This window comes from Pelobates fuscus, chromosome 11 (genome assembly GCF_036172605.1).
Source record: "Pelobates fuscus isolate aPelFus1 chromosome 11, aPelFus1.pri, whole genome shotgun sequence".
Lineage (NCBI taxonomy): Eukaryota > Metazoa > Chordata > Amphibia > Anura > Pelobatidae > Pelobates > Pelobates fuscus.
In genome coordinates this window covers 114,813,894-114,836,004 of record NC_086327.1, presented here as the reverse complement: position 1 = coordinate 114,836,004, position 22,111 = coordinate 114,813,894, and the positions used below count along the sequence as shown (strand labels likewise).

General features: G+C 38.7%; 1 protein-coding gene across 1 annotated transcript in view; it reads right to left on the bottom strand.

Annotated features, from left to right (window-relative positions):
- The window catches only part of LOC134577393 (uncharacterized), a 48,533-nt gene extending 29,037 nt beyond the window's left edge, over positions 1-19,496 (bottom strand). The window contains exons 1-4 of the mRNA XM_063436108.1: positions 19,184-19,496; positions 10,889-10,970; positions 10,325-10,381; positions 8,130-8,276 (exon numbers count right to left, since the gene is read on the bottom strand). Of these exons, the coding sequence (XP_063292178.1) occupies positions 8,130-8,276; positions 10,325-10,381; positions 10,889-10,970; positions 19,184-19,272 (375 nt within the window). The 5' untranslated portion in view covers positions 19,273-19,496. The remainder of the gene's footprint in view (positions 1-8,129; positions 8,277-10,324; positions 10,382-10,888; positions 10,971-19,183) is intronic.
- Positions 19,497-22,111: the final 2,615 nt, after the last annotated feature.

Here is a 22,111-nt window from a genome sequence, read left to right as displayed (position 1 = left end):
AGAGTATCTTTGATAAAATGAACACTTTAATGTACAAACACACTTACAAAATAGAAGTGGGAAACAGGCACATCAATAAATCCAATCTCAGGATCCCTGGAATCAGGAACATCAAAATGACCAATGTCCAAAAAAGAGATGTGGAAATAAAATACAAAATAAAACCAAAATAAAATTCTGCACTACAATAGAAAGCCCTACGCGTTTCGTTCAGTAACCTGAACTTCCTCAGGGGAAAATGAATCTCCTAGTCTGCATGCAACGTCCTTCAAGTCCCGGTCTTCTTTTAAACTCATCTGAGTTTGGCGCGCAGTAAGTCCCAGCCTATCCGCACCATACTTCCGGGTTCGGCATTTTCCATACTTCCGGGTGCGTTCCAATGACGTCACCGGAAATGCGACTCCGGTTTCATCTTTAGACTAAACCGGAAGTGATGATGCGTTCCATTCGGCAATTTTGCGTTCCACCACTCGTCAAAGGGCGGAAATGGACCAAAAAGGTGAAAAAACAATAATTACCAAATCAGAAATCGATCTCATATCCCATAAGTCACCAGGATATCACTAAAACAGTAAAACAAACCTTCCTCTATAAAAAATGTTTAAATACATAAAGGAAAATTATAGGAAAAATAGAAAAATATATATAAAAGTAGAAATAAAATATAAAAATAAATATAACATTTTTATGGAAAATAGCTTAAGACATATATATAGGGTCTTAAAGAAACAACCCATCAAAAGATATACATATATCTCATGCAACAAATTGGGTACTTAGAGAAAACAAACCAAATCAAACTCTACATTCAGCCCCCTTGGTTGCATAGTTTGCAAGGTGTATATCCAGTATCCTTCTCTTTTCCTCAATAGTAATCAAAGGTCACCGCCCCTTTCGTCCAAAGACACTTGTTCAATAACAGTACATTGGAGGGTACTGAAATTGAAGGAAGGGCATTTATTACAGTGCACTGGCACTGAGTGTGTTACCATTTTCTTTTTAATATTGTTTCTGTGCTCTTGGAATCTAATTTTAGCCTTCCTCCCTGTCCTCCCCACATATTGTAACCCGCATCCACATGTGATCAGGTATACGACGTGTGTTGAGGAACAGGACACCAGACTTTTGATTTTAAACTTCTTTTTAGTTTGGAAACTGCTGAAACTTGAAACAACTTTATGTTGATGGTTGCAACTGATACAGTTGCCACATGTGTGGAAGCCTGTTTTGTTCATAACCTTTTTATTCTCCAATCTAAAAGTGCTAGGTGCCAAGATTTGTTTAAAATTCGTTCCCTTCCTAAAAATAATTTTCGGAATTTGGGGGATTTGCATATTTAAATAGTCGTCTTCAATTAATAGACCCCAGTGCTTCTTAATGATTCTCTGTACATCAAAAGCCTTTGAGCTATATTGCGTATTAAAAGAGAAATCGAACATAGGGTTTCTAATGTCCGTCTTTCTTTTATTCACTAGAAGGTCGTTTCTATTTATATTTCCCACTTTTTCAATTTCTGCATCCAGAAGTTCCGAACTGTATCCCTTTTCTAAAAAAAGATTTTTCAAAACTTCTGCTTGTGAATAAAACAGATCCAGATCGCTGCAGTTCCTACGCATCCTAATAAACTGGCTCTTAGGAACCCCCTTGAGCCAGTTTGGATGGTGTCCACTTGCAGTATCAATGAAACTGTTTGAATCAGTTGCCTTAAAAAATGTTTTAGTCTTGATTGCTCCACCCTCAATGAAGATGGATAAATCAAGGAAATCTATACTAGAAATACCTATCTTAGGTGTAAAAACCAAAGAAAGAGAGTTCTGATTGACGTACAGAAAGAACTTTTCTAATTCAACCAAAGGACCGCGCCAGATCACCAGGACGTCATCTATGTAACGCCTCCAGAGCACCAAGTTTGCACCATATGGGTTGTTGGACCAGATAGACGATCTTTCCCAGTAGTCCATAAACACATTAGCATAACTTGGTGCAAACTTGGTGCCCATCGCCGTGCCCTTTAATTGAAGAAAAAATTCCTTGTTGAAACTAAAAAAATTATGGGTTAAAATGAACCGAATAGCATCCTCCAAAAAAATTGAAAAGCAGGTGTTAAATTAACATCCCGTTCCAAATTATTTCTAACCGCCTCTACACCGAGATCGTGATCGATCACAGTGTAGAGAGAGGTTACATCCAAGGTAGCCCAGACAAAATCTTCCGCCCACTCAATAGATTCCAACTCTTGGATAAGGTGTTTGGTATCCCTGAGGTAAGATTTTGCTCCCTGAGCGTATTGTTGTAGATGGAAATCAATATACTCGGATAGCCTAGAGGTCAGGGAGTCTATGCCACTGATAATTGGCCGGCCAGGGGGTTTTTCTTTACACTTATGTAATTTCGGGAGAAAATAGAAAGTAGGTACCTTAGGGAATTCCGTAAAAATAAAGGAGTAGGTAGATTAGTCTAGAGTGCCTGATGATTTAGCCGTATTTAAAAGGGTTTTTAACTCTCCATTAAACTTAAAGTTCGGGTTATAAGTTAATTTTTTATAGGTGAGGTGATCGTCAAGTAGTCTGTATGCTTCTGTTACATAATATTCTGTAGACATAATGACAACCCCTCCTCCCTTGTCTGCACTCTTGATGGTTAATTCTTTTCTATTTTTCAAATCCACAAGGATCTTACTTTCTATACTTTTCCGCATTTCCGGTGACGTCATTGGAACGCACCCGGAAGTATGGAAAATGCCGAACCCGGAAGTATGGTGCGGATAGGCTGGGACTTACTGCGCGCCAAACTCAGATGAGTTTAAAAGAAGACCGTGACTTGAAGGACGTTGCATGCAGACTAGGAGATTCATTTTCCCCTGAGGAAGTTCAGGTTACTGAACGAAACGCGTAGGGCTTTCTATTGTAGTGCAGAATTTGATTTTGGTTTTATTTTGTATTTTATTTCCACATCTCTTTTTTGGACATTGGTCATTTTGATGTTCCTGATTCCAGGGATCCTGAGATTGGATTTATTGATGTGCCCGTTTCCCACTTCTATTTTGTAAGTGTGTTTGTACATTAAAGTGTTCATTTTATCAAAGATACTCTGCACTATTATTTTTATATATTTTTTCTCCTCTATATCTGCCATGATGCTTCGCAAGTCCTGAGGTTTATGATAACGCCTACAATCAATTTCTGTTTGTGAGTGTGACTATTTTGCATCTACTCACCATTTTAAAGTGTTATAGCATTATTGCACTATGTTTTTCTGTTGTTATTGTATTGTAGATTTTCTATTTTCCATGTTAATCTGAGGACTGTGAGGAGTCCTTATCTACAATACTTCAGTACAAGGGTAATTGTTTTTAGAGTTTTTCTCTATCTATTTACCCACTAAGTGTGTGTCTTTTTTTATCCACGCTCTGGTGTATCTGGACATTTCTGTATTTAGTTATATATATTTTTTCCTCTATACAGATCCACCATTTATTTGTATATTTTCCGATTAGAGTTATGAGCATGTTCTCAAATTTGAGAGAACTAAGAGAAGCAAAGCTACAATCCCTATTTAATAATTCCATTATCCCACAACAGGAATCTAATGTGACTCTGGATGATTATTTTTCCAAACTGGAGAGACTTTCATTTAGAGAAACCAAAAAATGGTGGGAGATATCCTTCCTAGAATCTTACTTAAAGGAAGGTTTAATTCCAAGAGGCCTTAGGCTTGAGAAAAGACCTGCAAATGGATTGGAGAAATCCAAACATATTGAACGTTGGGATCTAGCTTTAGAGAAATGCTCAAAAAGTCTTATGGAAATTGTCGATTTTGAGAAAGAGAATTTAATGGCTGTTTCGAAAGAAATGAATAATCTGACTGAGTCTAATGAATTGATTAGAGACTCCTCCGACTTTAAAAAGAAGGAGAAGGTTCTCTTTGAAAGAATAGAAAAATTAGATGATAGTATTGCACAAACGAAAAATAAAAAATATGTGAGAGACAAAAGTGACAAAGCTAATAATACTCATTCCACGATTAACAAAATTGACAGAAAAATCAGATATAGAGAAAGTGGTAGACACAATCATAGGAATTTTGACAGAGAAAAAAATGCACAAACGAGAAACCAATCAGGTTCACACTCAAGATGGCATACATCTCCATCTAATCGTTTTATGAATAACAAACCTTCCTCTAGACTAAGAAATGACAAACCTATTCAGCCCCCGGTGACCTTTAGATCCAGACCTGACCCTTCTCCGACTGAGAGAATCACCGCCTCACCACAGACGCATGGTCACCAACATAATAGGGATTTTTTAGGGAAGGGGCGAGACCGAAGAAAGGGAGAGATAACTGAGTTTTTTCCTCCCAGGTCTCAGGAATTGCCCCTAACCAACCGATTCATGCCACTGAGAGAAAGAAACACACCAGGGAAGAAAAGGAGATTGAGTGGAGGAGCAATGGGAATTTAACGTTCACCCAGTTGCAGGAAGAAAATCTAGGAGTCTTCAATATTTCAAAGTACTCCATGACCCCTCAAGAAATCCTTCTCCTTAGTAAAGGTTTAAAATTTGTCCCGGAAGAACCTCCAAATTTATTTCAGCTGCATATAGATGCCCAAAAGTTTACAAGAAAAATGTCAATTAAGAGATTTTTCATTAAGAAAAGCATAGATGGCTATACTAATGACGTCTCTAATACCAATAAATCAATGCAGAAATTTAAACCCAAATCTAAATTCTGTCCTAATGAGAAAGGTAGCCAGATCGAAGCCTTCAATAAAATGATCATCAGAGATTTTGAGAAACTAGGGAAGAACTCAAATTGGGAGACCAAACATAAGAATCTTACGAGTATAGAAAGTAAGATCCTTGTGGATTTGAAAAATAGAAAAGAATTAACCATCAAGAGTGCAGACAAGGGAGGAGGGGTTGTCATTATGTCTACAGAATATTATGTAACAGAAGCATACAGACTACTTGACGATCACCTCACCTATAAAAAATTAACTTATAACCCGAACTTTAAGTTTAATGGAGAGTTAAAAACCCTTTTAAATACGGCTAAATCATCAGGCACTCTAGACTAATCTACCTACTCCTTTATTTTTACGGAATTCCCTAAGGTACCTACTTTCTATTTTCTCCCGAAATTACATAAGTGTAAAGAAAAACCCCCTGGCCGGCCAATTATCAGTGGCATAGACTCCCTGACCTCTAGGCTATCCGAGTATATTGATTTCCATCTACAACAATACGCTCAGGGAGCAAAATCTTACCTCAGGGATACCAAACACCTTATCCAAGAGTTGGAATCTATTGAGTGGGCGGAAGATTTTGTCTGGGCTACCTTGGATGTAACCTCTCTCTACACTGTGATCGATCACGATCTCGGTGTAGAGGCGGTTAGAAATAATTTGGAACGGGATGTTAATTTAACACCTGCTTTTCAATTTTTTTGGAGGATGCTATTCGGTTCATTTTAACCCATAATTTTTTTAGTTTCAACAAGGAATTTTTTCTTCAATTAAAGGGCACGGCGATGGGCACCAAGTTTGCACCAAGTTATGCTAATGTGTTTATGGACTACTGGGAAAGATCGTCTATCTGGTCCAACAACCCATATGGTGCAAACTTGGTGCTCTGGAGGCGTTACATAGATGACGTCCTGGTGATCTGGCGCGGTCCTTTGGTTGAATTAGAAAAGTTCTTTCTGTACGTCAATCAGAACTCTCTTTCTTTGGTTTTTACACCTAAGATAGGTATTTCTAGTATAGATTTCCTTGATTTATCCATCTTCATTGAGGGTGGAGCAATCAAGACTAAAACATTTTTTAAGGCAACTGATTCAAACAGTTTCATTGATACTGCAAGTGGACACCATCCAAACTGGCTCAAGGGGGTTCCTAAGAGCCAGTTTATTAGGATGCGTAGGAACTGCAGCGATCTGGATCTGTTTTATTCACAAGCAGAAGTTTTGAAAAATCGTTTTTTAGAAAAGGGATACAGTTCGGAACTTCTGGATGCAGAAATTGAAAAAGTGGGAAATATAAATAGAAACGACCTTCTAGTGAATAAAAGAAAGACGGACATTAGAAACCCTATGTTCGATTTCTCTTTTAATACGCAATATAGCTCAAAGGCTTTTGATGTACAGAGAATCATTAAGAAGCACTGGGGTCTATTAATTGAAGACGACTATTTAAATATGCAAATCCCCCAAATTCCGAAAATTATTTTTAGGAAGGGAACGAATTTTAAACAAATCTTGGCACCTAGCACTTTTAGATTGGAGAATAAAAAGGTTATGAACAAAACAGGCTTCCACACATGTGGCAACTGTATCAGTTGCAACCATCAACATAAAGTTGTTTCAAGTTTCAGCAGTTTCCAAACTAAAAAGAAGTTTAAAATCAAAAGTCTGGTGTCCTGTTCCTCAACACACGTCGTATACCTGATCACATGTGGATGCGGGTTACAATATGTGGGGAGGACAGGGAGGAAGGCTAAAATTAGATTCCAAGAGCACAGAAACAATATTAAAAAGAAAATGGTAACACACTCAGTGCCAGTGCACTGTAATAAATGCCCTTCCTTCAATTTCAGTACCCTCCAATGTACTGTTATTGAACAAGTGTCTTTGGACGAAAGGGGCGGTGACCTTTGATTACTATTGAGGAAAAGAGAAGGATACTGGATATACACCTTGCAAACTATGCAACCAAGGGGGCTGAATGTAGAGTTTGATTTGGTTTGTTTTCTCTAAGTACCCAATTTGTTGCATGAGATATATGTATATCTTTTGATGGGTTGTTTCTTTAAGACCCTATATATATGTCTTAAGCTATTTTCCATAAAAATGTTATATTTATTTTTATATTTTATTTCTACTTTTATATATATTTTTCTATTTTTCCTATAATTTTCCTTTATGTATTTAAACATTTTTTATAGAGGAAGGTTTGTTTTACTGTTTTAGTGATATCCTGGTGACTTATGGGATATGAGATCGATTTCTGATTTGGTAATTATTGTTTTTTCACCTTTTGGTCCATTTCCGCCCTTTGACGAGTGGTGGAACGCAAAATTGCCGAATGGAACGCATCATCACTTCCGGTTTAGTCTAAAGATGAAACCGGAGTCGCATTTCCGGTGACGTCATTGGAACGCACCCGGAAGTATGGAAAATGCCGAACCCGGAAGTATGGTGCGGATAGGCTGGGACTTACTGCGCGCCAAACTCAGATGAGTTTAAAAGAAGACCGGGACTTGAAGGACGTTGCATGCAGACTAGGAGATTCATTTTCCCCTGAGGAAGTTCAGGTTACTGAACGAAACGCGTAGGGCTTTCTATTGTAGTGCAGAATTTTATTTTGGTTTTATTTTGTATTTTATTTCCACATCTCTTTTTTGGACATTGGTCATTTTGATGTTCCTGATTCCAGGGATCCTGAGATTGGATTTATTGATGTGCCTGTTTCCCACTTCTATTTTGTAAGTGTGTTTGTACATTAAAGTGTTCATTTTATCAAAGATACTCTGCACTATTATTTTTATATATTTTTTCTCCTCTATATCTGCCATGATGCTTCGCAAGTCCTGAGGTTTATGATAACGCCTACAATCAATTTCTGTTTGTGAGTGTGACTATTTTGCATCTACTCACCATTTTAAAGTGTTATAGCATTATTGCACTATGTTTTTCTGTTGTTATTGTATTGTAGATTTTCTATTATCCAGAGAGGTATGTAGATGTGGAACAGTGAGTGGAAATATGATATAGTCAGCAGAAGACAAATAATGTTGTTGGAGTCTCTAACTCACTAAGCGCTATTATTGGCTGAAAGCCTGTGGCCCTCTCTGAACAGTCTGTTATTGGAGGATAATTAATATTACTCGTGGAGTAGCCCATAAAGCTCTTTATACAAGTAATTATTATAACAGTTCTATATTAATGCTGAAGATTAGGAGCCATTAACAATTTTAAAGAAGCTGCAGAGGCCACCGATTCAGAATGGAGCATTGGTCAGTCCTGTCTAGAGTTTTGCACTCTATACAAAATGGGCCAATTAACTGATACCTTTTAAATACAGTTGAATGCAAATTCAAATATCATAAATTGTTACTATTCTAGAGTACCTGAGTTTGGTTCATCTGCATGACTGCCAAGGAAGACATGGCAATACTGCCGTATGTTTGGATATTCTGACCTTCCCATCCAGGAATTGGTTCTGAGATTATCGTTTCATTTAATTTCTCGTGGCTTTTCCCCCAAAATAAAGTAGCCTACAATAATATCAATATTAAGACATATTAATTTCAATAATAAGAGGAAAAGAGTAAAAATTAGAGGGTTACAAAAAGTAAACCATGTACAGTAACACATTAGAGAGACCCTTCACAAATAAGGTGGGTTTATGCATTGTACTTTAAAGGGACACTGTAGGCACCCAGACCACTTCAGCTTTGGGTGCTGAGACACTTATGCACTTAGTGCTGCAATGTAAAGCATTGCAGTTCAAGAGCAGCTGTAAGTCTGCCCTTTGTGTTTGTTTTAACCCCTTCAGCCCCACAGGAGGGGGGGGGGGGATCTTAAAACCTATAGGGCCAGGAAAACTGATTTGTTTCTCTGAAACTGCTATGTTTACAGGGTTAAAACCTGGAGGACCTGGCACCCAGATCACTTCATAGAGCTGAAGTGGTCTGGGTGACTATAGTGTCCCTTTAAAAAAAAAAAATGCTAATTTTAGCAAATTTAGAGGAATGTATGAGCAAGTAATGGATACATAAGATGTGTCAAAGAAGTGTGAACACGCACTACTGTTGTGAATCCTATCTAAAAAAAAGTTATGCTTTTAATAAAAATCGTGCAAGTTTGTGGCGATCATTTTCGGCTTAAAGATTTAGAGCACAGTAAAATGTAAAACAAAATGTAAAAAATAAATTAAATAAAATAGAAGTGTAAAATTCAGCATGATGGGGATACGTAACATAGAATCGCGTATTTAAAGTATTTCAAGCTTTATATGATTAATTGCATGTCCCACCAGTGATCCCCACATTAACCAAACAAATTTTACACACACACAAAAAAAAAAAACACACTACTGACATCTGTATCATTTTGCCTTGAATTGGTTGACAGAAAAAAAAATCAATTTGAAAGAAAAAAAAAGAAAAGTTTCTTTAAATCAATAATTTTATATTTAACTACTGAAGATGAGGTTTGTGTTGTATGGAAACAGTGATCAAAATATGTACATGTACATGTACATTTACATTAATGGACGAGATAAACTGCTGAGCTATTCAATATCTTGCAAAACTTCAAAATGCAAGTTTGAAACTGTAATTTTGCAACTAAAAACACCTAAAGGTCAATTTTAAACATGTTAATACAAATACAAAAATAGCAGATAGTCAGGACTTTTAGACTGTAAGATTACTTGCACAGTGCCTTTCTCACCAGACACATACTTGCCATCAGGCAAACTGTTCAAATGCCAAAAGAGGTAGCTCTTTTACATGTGAGTGTGATATCGCTACTCTGATTATATTTATTGCGTTTTTGATATATTACACTATTGGTTTCCCCTGCTTTTTATCTCCTTTTATATACAGACACCTAAGCAACTTGGACAACCACCGCCACCAAGTCCAAAGCTGCACACACCTCTAAGTTAGAGGCATCCTTTTATGCAAGAACTTTTATTGATGGGACTATATACTCTATATTTTCAAAATACTTGAACTATATTTTTGTCATTTCCGATTGTCTTTTATAATTGTTATTCTCTGTGGCAAAGCCATTCTATCTTTTTTCTTGGGACATGCTTTCAAACAACCGTTGAGCCTGAATTCAGACAAAACTGCAATTAGATGGAAACCAAATGCACAAGTTTACTATGTCATTGGAAATTCAGTTTTTTATTTGTATGTTTTTTTTTGTTTTTTTTTTAAATCGTCTATATATTATTTAAAATAATATACATAATCTGATAAATAACCTTTCTATGCTGAGAATTCCGCTTCTTTACTGCTCTTAATATAACAACCATAGATGAAATCAATTTTTCCCAGATGGGTTTTCTTATTTGGCTAGTAAAATATATTTTATTCATTTCAATAAAGTGATGGTATATAATTTTTCCATGACAAGTATACTTAAAATCTAAAAAAAAAAAAAAAACTTGCATCTAATGCATATTTTGAAAAAAATAATATATGTATAGAAAATAAGGGTGTAAACTGAATACAAGCAAATCTTAAATTTTCATGTACACACAGTGAAGTATAGAATATTTAGTTACTATTTAAGCATCATATTGCTTTACCTGTGAGTTACAATGTGCTTGCTTTGTACTGGATAAGCCATTTTCTGAAGTTGAGATCTGTTGGAATACAAACCAGCTCAATTTATTTAACTATGGCCATTATTAAACATCCTGATTATAAATCATTATTTATAACATGTGTTTGACAATATTTCATATACATTGGTAAGCTTGGGATTTGTGATTTACATTTCCTTTCAAATATATTGTTTGCAATCTAAAAGCTTTGTATGTATTTTTACTACTTCAAAAAGGTAGCCCTTGACAAAAATATGTCCATTCCCTATTTTTTAAACAATGTGATAGTTCTTGACTGTAGACTATAAAGTGAATTCTTATTTACTTCATCCCTCAGAGAACCTTTCTTCTACAAGAAGAATGGAAGGTCCAAGTACACACGGATGAGGACTTTAATAATAATAATAATAATATAATATTGTCAGTTCAGATTATTATGTACATTGTTGTATGTATGTATAATTTATGTATATGTGTGTGTTATTTATAATTGTAAATGATCAATACATATTGAGTTTGAGTATCAACAGATCAACAGATACTCACCGGCTCCTTCTTCTCTTGTCGAAAACATGCAGTTTCTCCATTTGGCAATGGTGTAGATGGAGATCTCATGGACGATTGTCTCCTATGTAAGATAACATTTATTCAGATCTTTATAGATAATGCTGCAGAATTTCTTAGCATTGAAGGGACGATCAAAATACCATTTGCACCTTGATGTAACGGTTATGCTGCCAGAGTCTGCAGCACTTTTGATCCCCAAGTTACTGTCCAACTATTAAAGCGATTCTATAGGCACCCAAACAACTTTCACTTAATGAAGCAGTTTTGGTGTGTAGATCATGTCCCTGCAGTTTCACTGCTCAATTCTCTGCCATTTAGAAGTGAAATCACTTTGTTTATTCAGCCCGAGTCACAACTGTGACTTGCACAGTCTTCCTAAACACTTCCTGTGAAGAGTCATCTAATGTGTAAACTTCCTTTATTGAATATTCTGTTTAATGTTGAATGTTTTATTTCCTGCTTTGTTAATAGCTTGCTAGACCCAGCAGGAGCCTTCTGTGTGTGATTAAAGTCCAATTTACAGAGCAGTACATAAATACTTTTAAAACAAGTTACATCTGATTGAAAATGAAACCATATTGCTCTCATGCTGGCTGTGTGAGTGACAGCCAGGGGAGGTGTGACTAGGGATGCATAAACAGAAACAAAAATTATTTAACTCCTAAATGACAGAATTGAGCAGTGAGACTGAAGGGGCATGACATAGGCGTGCGCAGCCTATTGCATTAGGGTGTGCACCCTAAAGCACAAACACACGGCGCATGTGTATATATGTAATATATATATATATATATATATATATATACACACACACATATACATATACATACATACACACACACACACACATACACTGCTGTGTATGGGTGTGCTGCTCGTGTGCTGTGTGAGGGTGGTGTGAGGGTGCTGGTAGTGTGCTATGTGGGTGAGGGTGTTTGTGTGTGTGTGTGTGTTTGTTAGGGTCCTGTTACTGTGCTGTGTCAGGGTGCTGTGCTGTGTGAGGGTGCTGTGCTGTGTGAGGGTGCTGTGCTGGGTGATGTGTGCGTGTGCGTGTGATGGTGCCGTTTGTGTGATGTGTGTGGGTGTCGTGTATTTGTTAGGGTGCTGTTTGTGTGTGTTTGTGAGGGTGCTGTTAGTGTGCTGTGTGTGAGGGAATTGTGTGTTTGTAAAGGTGCTGTGTGTGTTTGTGAGGGTGCGGTTAGTGTACTGTGTGTGTGAGCGTGCGGGCTGTATGTTTGGAGGGATTGTGGAGGTGGGGGCAGATTAGTAAATATCCCCCCTCCCTACCTTATATAGGGAGGGGGGATCCTTGCTGCCATGTGCCATCCCTGGTGGTCCAGTGGAGAGTGAACTCTAGCATGCGGGGCTAGAGTTAACTCTCGCGAGATCTGAGTGTTGCCATGGCAATGCTCAGATCTCGTGAGAGGAACCTGGCGGAGCTGCTGTCTAGAGCTCCCCGGGTCCTCTACTGCCTCCCTCCATGTTGCTGTGGGCTGGTGAGGTAGATCTTTGATCTCCCCGCCAGCCCATGGAGGCTTAGAGCGGAGCCGGCACTCTGATAGTGCCGACTCTGCGTGAGCCGACAGGGGAGATCCGGAGATCTCCAGTGAAGTCCTGGGGAATAAAGTGTGGGAACTCTTTTCCCACCTCCCAAAAAAAATAATATACACGTGTGTGTGTGTGTGTGTGTATATATATATATATATATATATATATGTGCACACACACTGACACACATACACAGACACACACATATATATACGCGTGCACACACATACATTCACAGACACCCACACACCTACAGACACACACCCATACACACACACTCACAGACAGACACACACATTCAGACACACACACTCTCAGACACACACACCTACATTCACAGACACACTTACAGACACACATACACACATTCACAGACACACTCACACTCTCAGACACACACACCTACATTCACAGACACACTTACAGACACACATACACACATTCACAGACACACTCACACTCTCAGACACACACACCTACATTCACAGACATTCACGGAATATGACGTCATATTCAGGCTCCGGCATCAACAAACAGCACGCGGCGAGAGGAAGCAGAGAGCACACAGCTCCCTCGCCGCAGCTGAGTGGAGACCGGCGCTTGACCGGGGGGTGGGGGTCCTTCACCTCTTGGCCCCCCTCCTCCCCCCCATGACAGGGGGAACATAGGGGGAGGTAGGGGAGCTGAGTGCCTGCAGGAACAGCGTTCCTGCTCAAATAAAAGTGCAGGAACGCTGTTCCTGCAGGACTTAATACATAGGCGTGCCATGGGGATTAGGGTGTGCCCAGGCACACCCGGCACACCCCGTGCGCACGACTATGGGGCATGATCTATATACCAAAACTGCTTCATTAAGCTAAAGTTGTTTTGGTGACTGTAGTGTCCCTTTAACCTTTAGGTAGAACAGTAAACCATGTCAGCAGGAGATACAATCTCCTTAACACAGCCTTATTACTCAACCATCATCCCTTAATCCAGCTGCTGCAGGGCCTACATACATCAGGCCAACAGCACCACAAGCAGGCCACCCCTCTGTAGAAAAAGGCAAGCCAACAGGAGGGTTATTGCAAACATGTGTGTACCTGTGAGTGTGTCTAGATCAGTGTGAATGCATGTATCGGTGTGTCTGTATTTACATGTATGTCGGTGTGTGTATATCAGTGTGTGGCAGTGTATACGCTAGATACAAATGCATGCCTGCATTCAAACACCAACATTCACACACACACACACAAAAAACATTCCATAAAAAAATATGCCTTAAATTCAGACACACACACTGCTCAGTGCTAAATACAACCGTGCAAGGATGGTGACATTTTAAATTCCACAGCTGGCAAAGCATTTCATCCCTGAAGCTGAAAACATTGATCTACACAACAAAACGACTACATTCACTGAAAGTTGTTTTGGTGTTTTTTAAAGTTGTGTTTTCATAACAGACTGCTCAAAAATCACAACATTGTTAACACATGAACAATGTACTCAAACTATTCCTGCCCAACATGACATCACCACTGATGACTGTCACATTTTTGTTTTGGAAGAATTAATTATAATTATTAATTACATGTACTCATAACACACTAAAAAACATTTCTATTTATGAAGAGAGGTTTCTCACGCATTTGCAGAGAGCCCAGAACTTTAGGCTAAACAGTTCAGCTGGTTGGTTTTGGATATGTCCTTTCTCGCCTTGACTACTGTAATCCGCTTCTCGGTGGTCTTACATGCTCCCAACTTGCGCCATTACAGTCCATAATGAATGCGATGGCGAGGCTTATCTTCCTGTCCGCCCGTTCCTCCCACGCCTCACCTTCTGTCAGTGCCTACATTGGCTTCCTGCAAGATATAGGGCTCAATTTAAAATTCTGGTTCTTGCTTTCAAATCTCTCCACAATGCTCCCACCTATCTATCCTCCCTAATACACAAGTATGTTCCATCTAGGCCCTTACGCTCTGCTGAAGACTTACGTCTATCTTTTGTCCGTACTCCCACCTCTGATGCACGCCTTCAAGACTTCGAGGGCTGCACCGTTCCTGTGGAACTGACTTCCCTCCTCTGTTAGATGCCCATTCAGTCTCCACACCTTCAAAAAATCATTCAAAACCCACTTCTTCATAAAAGCGTATCAATTAAACTGTTAATAGCTCCCGACTGATTCCTCTCTTGCATCTGTCATTAGGGGCAGACAGAGGCAGACAGAGAGTCCTGGGCCCTCGGGCAAAATTAGGACCTGGGCCCCCTCCAGATAGATAGATAGATAGAGATATATATATATATATATATATATATACACACACACACACACACATATACATATACACATATATATATATACACACACACACACACACTGTTGTAGATGTACCTTGTATTTGCATGTAAAGTGAATGTATGTTTCTGTGTATATTCACTGTAAGTGAATATATTTATGTCTTTGTGTGAGGTGTTAGGATATTAGGATTCAAAATATTTGATTTTTGTCCGCTCTCAGCACTCCCAGTGCTCCAAGCCAGCCTTAACTGCTTCCCTTTCTGCACTCCCAGTGCCTAGTCTCCTTGACTCTCTCTCTTTGGAGAGAACAGCCTCTCTCCTACCTGCTTCCTGGGAGGAAGCCAGCAATCCCCCCCTTTTTACCTGCCTAGCAGGGAGGGGTTTATTCCCACTGCTACAGCTGATTATCTGCAGCTGAGCAGTGGGTTGGAGACAGTCCAAAAAACCCTGGCCTGGATCTATGTCTCCCAGGAAAACCACTAAAATGTGGAGTGGAGCATTGGCCCACCCTTCTCTCCAAATGCTCCACCCCAGGGGGCCATAACTAAACCTAGCTTTGTGTTGTGCAACACACAAACTACACGTACTTCCCCTGGGGTTAAATGGCCTCTCTGCCTTCACTTTATCACAATATATATATTTATTTGTGGTTATATATAGAATGTAATTCTAAGTGTATTTTGTTACAAATATATATATATATATATATATATATATATATATATATATATATATATATATATTAATGACAAAATACAGTTAGGATAAAATTACATATGAATATATTATTTATACTAAATTTTGTTTCAATATATTTTATTATTTTATTTATTATTGTAATTATACGTATATTTAATATATGTGTATATATACATATTATATATATGTAACGTCATACAATATATATACACACACACACACACACACACTAATATTAGTATTAAAATACACTTTGTATGACGTTACATATATATATATATATATATATATATATATATATATATAAATATATAAAAATACTTTTAATTTAATTTTAAACTTGTCTAATTTTTTTTTTTTTACACTACCTACCAGCAGGGGGACTGTCTGATATTTTAGACAGCCCCCCTGCTGGCAGATCCACAGCCAGCTATAGGGGGCCCATGTGATCGCTCTTTGAGGGCGATCACATGGCCCCCGGGGGCCTCATTTTCCAGGGGAGGGCTGCCTGGGCTGTCAGGCAGCCCTCCAGAAGAGGATCGTGGCGAAGGTGAGTAGATCTCACCTCCTGGGGGCTTAAGCCGTTACGGCGTTCTATGCCGCCGCAACGGCTTTAAAGCCGGGATGGCATAGAACGCCGTAACGGCGTTAAGGGGTTAAACGTTAATTTTAAACACACACACAGACACTTGTCAGCAGACTCCACAGTAAATAAATGATCTTGATGCTATTATATTACTTACGGCATCCATATAATAAACATTATTTCTTGTTAAACATTGCGATACAAATTAACTTCCTGTTTTAGTTTCTGTTGTACTTCTTGGTAAATATAAAACAAGTGATAAGAATATGGAGTGTTGTAATTAAACTAATCTGGAAACCACAAGATCAACGTTCTTGTTAAACAAAAACACATTTCCAAATTCAAAGCACTAGAATTAGATTTTTACCAATTTATAACATTTCATACAAAGATCTAGCTGCGTACCCACTCAAAGGTTTCTCTGTGCTGAGCTGAATATCGAGGCTTGGACTAAACAAATAAATATCTCATGATTTATTTAAGGTTAATATTTATAAAATATGCTGCTATTTTACCACCAGAAAACACTATACCAACATATTTACATTTTACGGATATCTTAAAATATGATTTATACCAAAACAGAAACATCAGATATAACATAGCCTGCAGAAGCCAAAGTCGGAGCTAAAAGGGACACTATAGTCACCAGAACAACTACAGCTTAAAGGACCACTATTGGCACCCAGACCACTTCAGATCAATGAAGTGGTCTGGGTGCCAGGCCCATCTAGTTTTAACCCTGCTGCTGAAAACATAGTTTCAGAGAAAACATTATACAAGCTCAGTCAGAGGGCTTTGATTGGCTGGCTTCCCAGTCTATGCAATATCATTCAGAGCACTCTGATTGGTTGACTCTGTTGGGGGGTTAAGCCACCTTGTCAGCTCATTTTGAGCAGAGTATAGAACAAGTAATATTTTTATTGCACTGCATTTGTATTTTTTTTAGGGTTAGGTAGGTTTTAGGTTTTCTTTAATTGGGGGGGGAGGGGAGGGGGGGGGCTTTATGACCACTGCCATCCCAGAGTGAGGCATGTACAATGTTAACTCCATAATCCTTAAGGGAACATTTCTGGTTAATATTTTTTATGTTATGCAATATGGAGGTTAAACACGCTATATATCTATATTGTTTTGATTCTGCAGATGGATGTGTTTGTGTGTGCAGATGTTTTTGTACGAGTATGTGTATATGAAGATACATATGTGTCTACATGCAAATCTACAAACTTTATGTTTAGTGGATATGCAACATATTTGTATCAATGTATCAATGTACACTAGTGTCACGAAGCATAAGTGTAGGAAGGTACACATTTGGCTGGATCAAGGGCTGCAGAAAACCTGAACTATCAAGGGCTTATATTCGTATTGTATTCAGACTTTCTGCATCGTGTCTGGTAAAGTACATTTCATGCAAGATAATAAAACCAGGCTTAAAAGCACAGAAAACAGAAAAAGAATAATAATAAAAATTAAAAAAAATGCTGGCTAGGTCTTGACTAGACTTGTGCATTTCTATTTATCTGAAATGTGATTCAGATGAATGTGGACTGATCAGCTGTCCGTACCTCCGAAGCAGCAGGAATATGCTTCAAAAAGATTAAGATAAGGTTATGACTCACAGACAGGTGAAGATTCGGAGGAAATTATTACGAGTTAGAGTAATATGACACTGTAGATATGTTGAAGCTATATTCTCCATAATGCTCAGTCTTCTTGTTTTCTGTATAGATTTTTTTTTCTGCAGAACACAAGTCTTTTTTTTTCACCAAACGTTGCCACACACTTACAGGGGTTTACTGACTTAACACCGACTTGCAGTGAATTGGAATTCAAATTTTAAAATTAGACTGAAACATTGAAATTGTGACTGCATCTAATTTGGAGAAATATTACAAATCATCACTGTTGCCTGAATTTTGCGATTTAGTTTACAATTCAGTAAAATGTGTTTAGCCTATAAATCACACATTGTTATACATTGAATCAAGAAAAAACTAAAATGTATGCCAAAATAACATGAAAATAAATACATCTGCAAAGTTTTTCCAATTTGTCTATTTTTGGTTTCAAATGTTTAAACCTCTCATCAATTCGCCACATTTCCTTATTTTGCTAATTGACCCCTGGAGCAAAGTCGTTTTACACATATTACATCTTGCTTTGGATATAGTAAACCCTAACTACTTTTAAGGCCTTCTCCAGTGCCAGGAAAACATTTCTTTTCCTGGCACTGCAGGACCCTCTAGTGCCCCTCTGCCTCCCACTCCAAGTTGCTGAAGAGGTTAAAACCCTTTTAATGACTTACCGGAGTCCAGCGCCAATGTCCCTTGGCGCTGGGTCAAGCTCCGCCTACACTCCTCCCCCATCGACATCAGCCGGCGGGTGAGACCCACGCATGTTAGACTTTACCATAGGACAGCATTGAATAATGCTTTCAATGCTTTCATATAGGGATTTCAGCAATGCTGGAGGTCCTCACATAGCGTAAGGACGTCCAGAGTCGTTTTAAACCACTTTTTGTGTTCTATGAACATGGAAGTCTCCTCTAGTGGCTATCTTCTAGAAAACTGCAATAATTACACTTGCAGGGTTAAGGGTACTGGGAGTTGGCACCCAGACCACTCCAATGGGCAGAAGTGGTCTGGGTGCCTGGAGTGTCCCTTTAATGCACTGAACACCATCCAGGTTTTGAAATAGTTAAAAACGAACACATGTAAAATCACACTATGGCCAAATTGCCATAGTACTTGTTAGCATGTTAGAAATAAAATTGCAATTCAAAATTAAAACTTCTAAGTGTTTGAAAGGAAACAGATTTGCCACCTTAGGAAGCAACGGGATAACAAAAGGATGTAACTAATGACACTCACGCATGATGCATTATGATAAGGAGAATAAGCAAATTATTTTTTCTCTTGCGTGGCATAATAAAGTAATTTCCCCAAATCCAAGGGTACTTTCCCAAAGAACACATGGTAATATTGAGAAGTGCTGAACTTGATGGACACGTCTCTTTTCAGCTATGTCACTATGTAACACATTAGTGAGTTGTGCTTTGTTTTGTTTTGTTTTTTTCCTACTTCCCCTACTGATAATTGGAACAAAATGTAATTCTGTATGTATATTGAGAATACAGGTGGACCCTGAAGTCACTTACTTGCTCTCCTCTCGTCGTAGCAACTCAACTTCTTCATGGACATCATCTTTGGAGTTGACTCTCCTGGCTGTCACACTGCAGCACCCCATCCTGGGACAGTTGTGTCACAAGAATCCAGGTTCCATGACATGGCCACCATGTATCAAACCAGAGACAAGCTCAGGGAGAAGGACTCCCACATCCTTCCGTAAAACCAGGATTGAAACTCCTTGTCCTGTGTACAGGGGGTGGGGGACAGACTCAACACACTGCCATATCAGAAACCGGTAGTGTGAAATGCAAAAAGCTTCCTGTTAGGTTAAAGCATGTTTCAGTTTCCTGCAAAAGAAAAAGTGATGACCTGAGGGGGGGAGGAATGTTTCAGCAAGATTCTCAGTTTCTCAAAAAAAAACAAAAAAAAAAAACGAAAAAAAAAAAACTATTAGACAGGATGAAAAGGGGCCTGCATAAAGCAAACAGACAAAATGACAAAAGGGAGATGGGAAGGAGTGTAACGCTCTGGGATGATAAAGGAACCTGAAATACAGTATAACAACGCACAATTAATAGTGTAGCGAAAAATCTTTTCAGTTGTGGGGAAGATATTCAACTCTGAGAGAGGCATTGGAGGACAAGTAGATAGAATGACGCTATTGATACTAAATGTATACCATTTGTTTTGGGCTCTTTTCTTTGTTGAGTATAAAAAGATTTCTAACAATTTTTTTAAGAGTGAACAAATGGCAACTTTTTTTTTTTTTACACTCGATTCTTTATTCGCAAACAATGGCTTTCACTATGGCTTCCTAAATAACATACTTTTTGCAGCAGTTTTGGTTGTATGTTACAGGTTTTTATTTGTTTCTTTATTTTTTTTTTACAAGGTAATTGTAAATTTTAAGAGCTAAATATTTCAACTGAAAAAAGTTAAATTTCAGCTGTTTCCCCCCAGCATTGCTTTTATAGTATAAACTGTTCATTTTTCGTGACAATTTCCCAGTTTAGTGAATAAACCACTATAAAATGCAATTAAATTAGTAAAAAAAAAAAAATATTTTTTTATTTTTGGCTCTTGTGTATCATTGGTATTTTTTTCAGTGAAAATCCCTCAACATACAGTCCCCTCTCCTGCTTTCTCTAGTCCTGGATCCAAAGAGAGAGACTGATTTGGGAACCCTGTCCTGTATCGCCCAAAAAGTAAACATTGAGCACATTGAATGTGCTGTGACATTACTTCCCAAGAAAGTGCAGTTCTGCAACTCTAGTTGTTGGACAGGCTCTGTGTCAACTCGACATACAAACAAGCCAGACAGACAGATTCACTATTCAGACACACCTGACGCCACAAGTCACAAGTATTACACATTGAATTGCTGCCATGCTCCTTCGTTATTAAGACTCCCCTCTTTTACACGGAGAGCATTCAAGTATGAATGACATGGCAAATATGTGGTGATGCCAAATTGACTATGTTGTCCAGGACTTAGTGATGGGCAACGTAGGAATATTGCTTCCCTGGTGTATGTATAATTTAAATACTGCAAGTAGAAAGTCAGTACTTCAATCAGGAACCCTCCGTATATACAAAGTCAGCATTTTCATATGTTGCCAATCAAAATGATGACATTTTGTATCTAGGAAACCATTGTGGCTATGGCAACTAAAGAAATGAAAAAAAAATACAATATCAAATATATATTTAAGTTCCTCTTTATCAGGCCTGCGGAATTTAGGAGAGAAGGTTATTTACTAAAGTGAGCATTCAAAGTGAAGTTAAAATTTAAGGCCAGAGTAGACGAACTGAAAGCAGAGCTGACTGAGAATTGTTCTAGTTTGGCTATTTTAACCTTAAATTTGAAATTCACTTTAAACTGACCCAGATTATTCCCTTTAGTTAATACATTGTGTCATACAACTAGCATCGTGCATGATGCATCCCCCTGTGAAGGGAGTGTCTAATTCTTCACAGATGTCAAACATAACAGGCTGTCCAGCAAGGCAGTCCAATTGCTGCAGAAGGATAGATACATGGATTACAATGCCCTGAATTTCATAGCAAATGCCTCATGAACAGAGTTGGATTATGCATTAGGAGACCAAGGAGGCCACGTAGGGGCTCGGCTCAGACAGGTGCCTATTGGGCCCATGTCTAGGCCTAAATCTCTGACTTTGAGCAGGCCCTCCTCATGCCACCAGGGAAATAAAAAAAAATTAAAAAAAAAAAAACACCCTGCACAGCCCTACGCCTCTTCACAACAATGTGGTATTTACCAATATCAGGTGCAGACCACTTTAAGAGCACCCTTGATGTCCCCCACCGCTTCTTGATGACACAGGGTGCCACAGCCGCTCTGAATCATTGACTGAACTGCGAGGATAATCTTAAAGTGGTCTGTACTGGATATTGGTACAATCACAAACAATCGAGCTCTCACACTGGACCACAAAGGATCCCGCTCACCCACCACTGTATCACCAGGGATCCACAGGACCACCTAACAGAGGTGCAGATCCCACACTTCTTCCTTGGGAACCAGGAATCCAAAGAACCACCAGGGATTATGCCCCCCTCTTGTAGAGCAATCAGCCACCACATATACACAATACTAAACCTCCCCTCGACACATTAACAACTCGACACACACACACACACCCCCCCTATTACAGAAAACAGCCCAGTGTTCTAGAAAGAGATCCCAGTATGGTATCCTGGCTACGGCCCTGGGCAATATTGATGCAGCTCTATACTACCCTCACCCCCAGGCCATGCACGCTTACACAACCTAGTCACATTTCCAGCCACATGCTCACGCTGTCATTGACACATTCAGCCAGGTACCACGCCATCTACCTTGTCATGCACTGCCATCCAAACGTCACATACTCATATCTACCCACCCAGACATATTCACAAAGCAATCACTTACCCCCAAACAAGCTGTATTAACC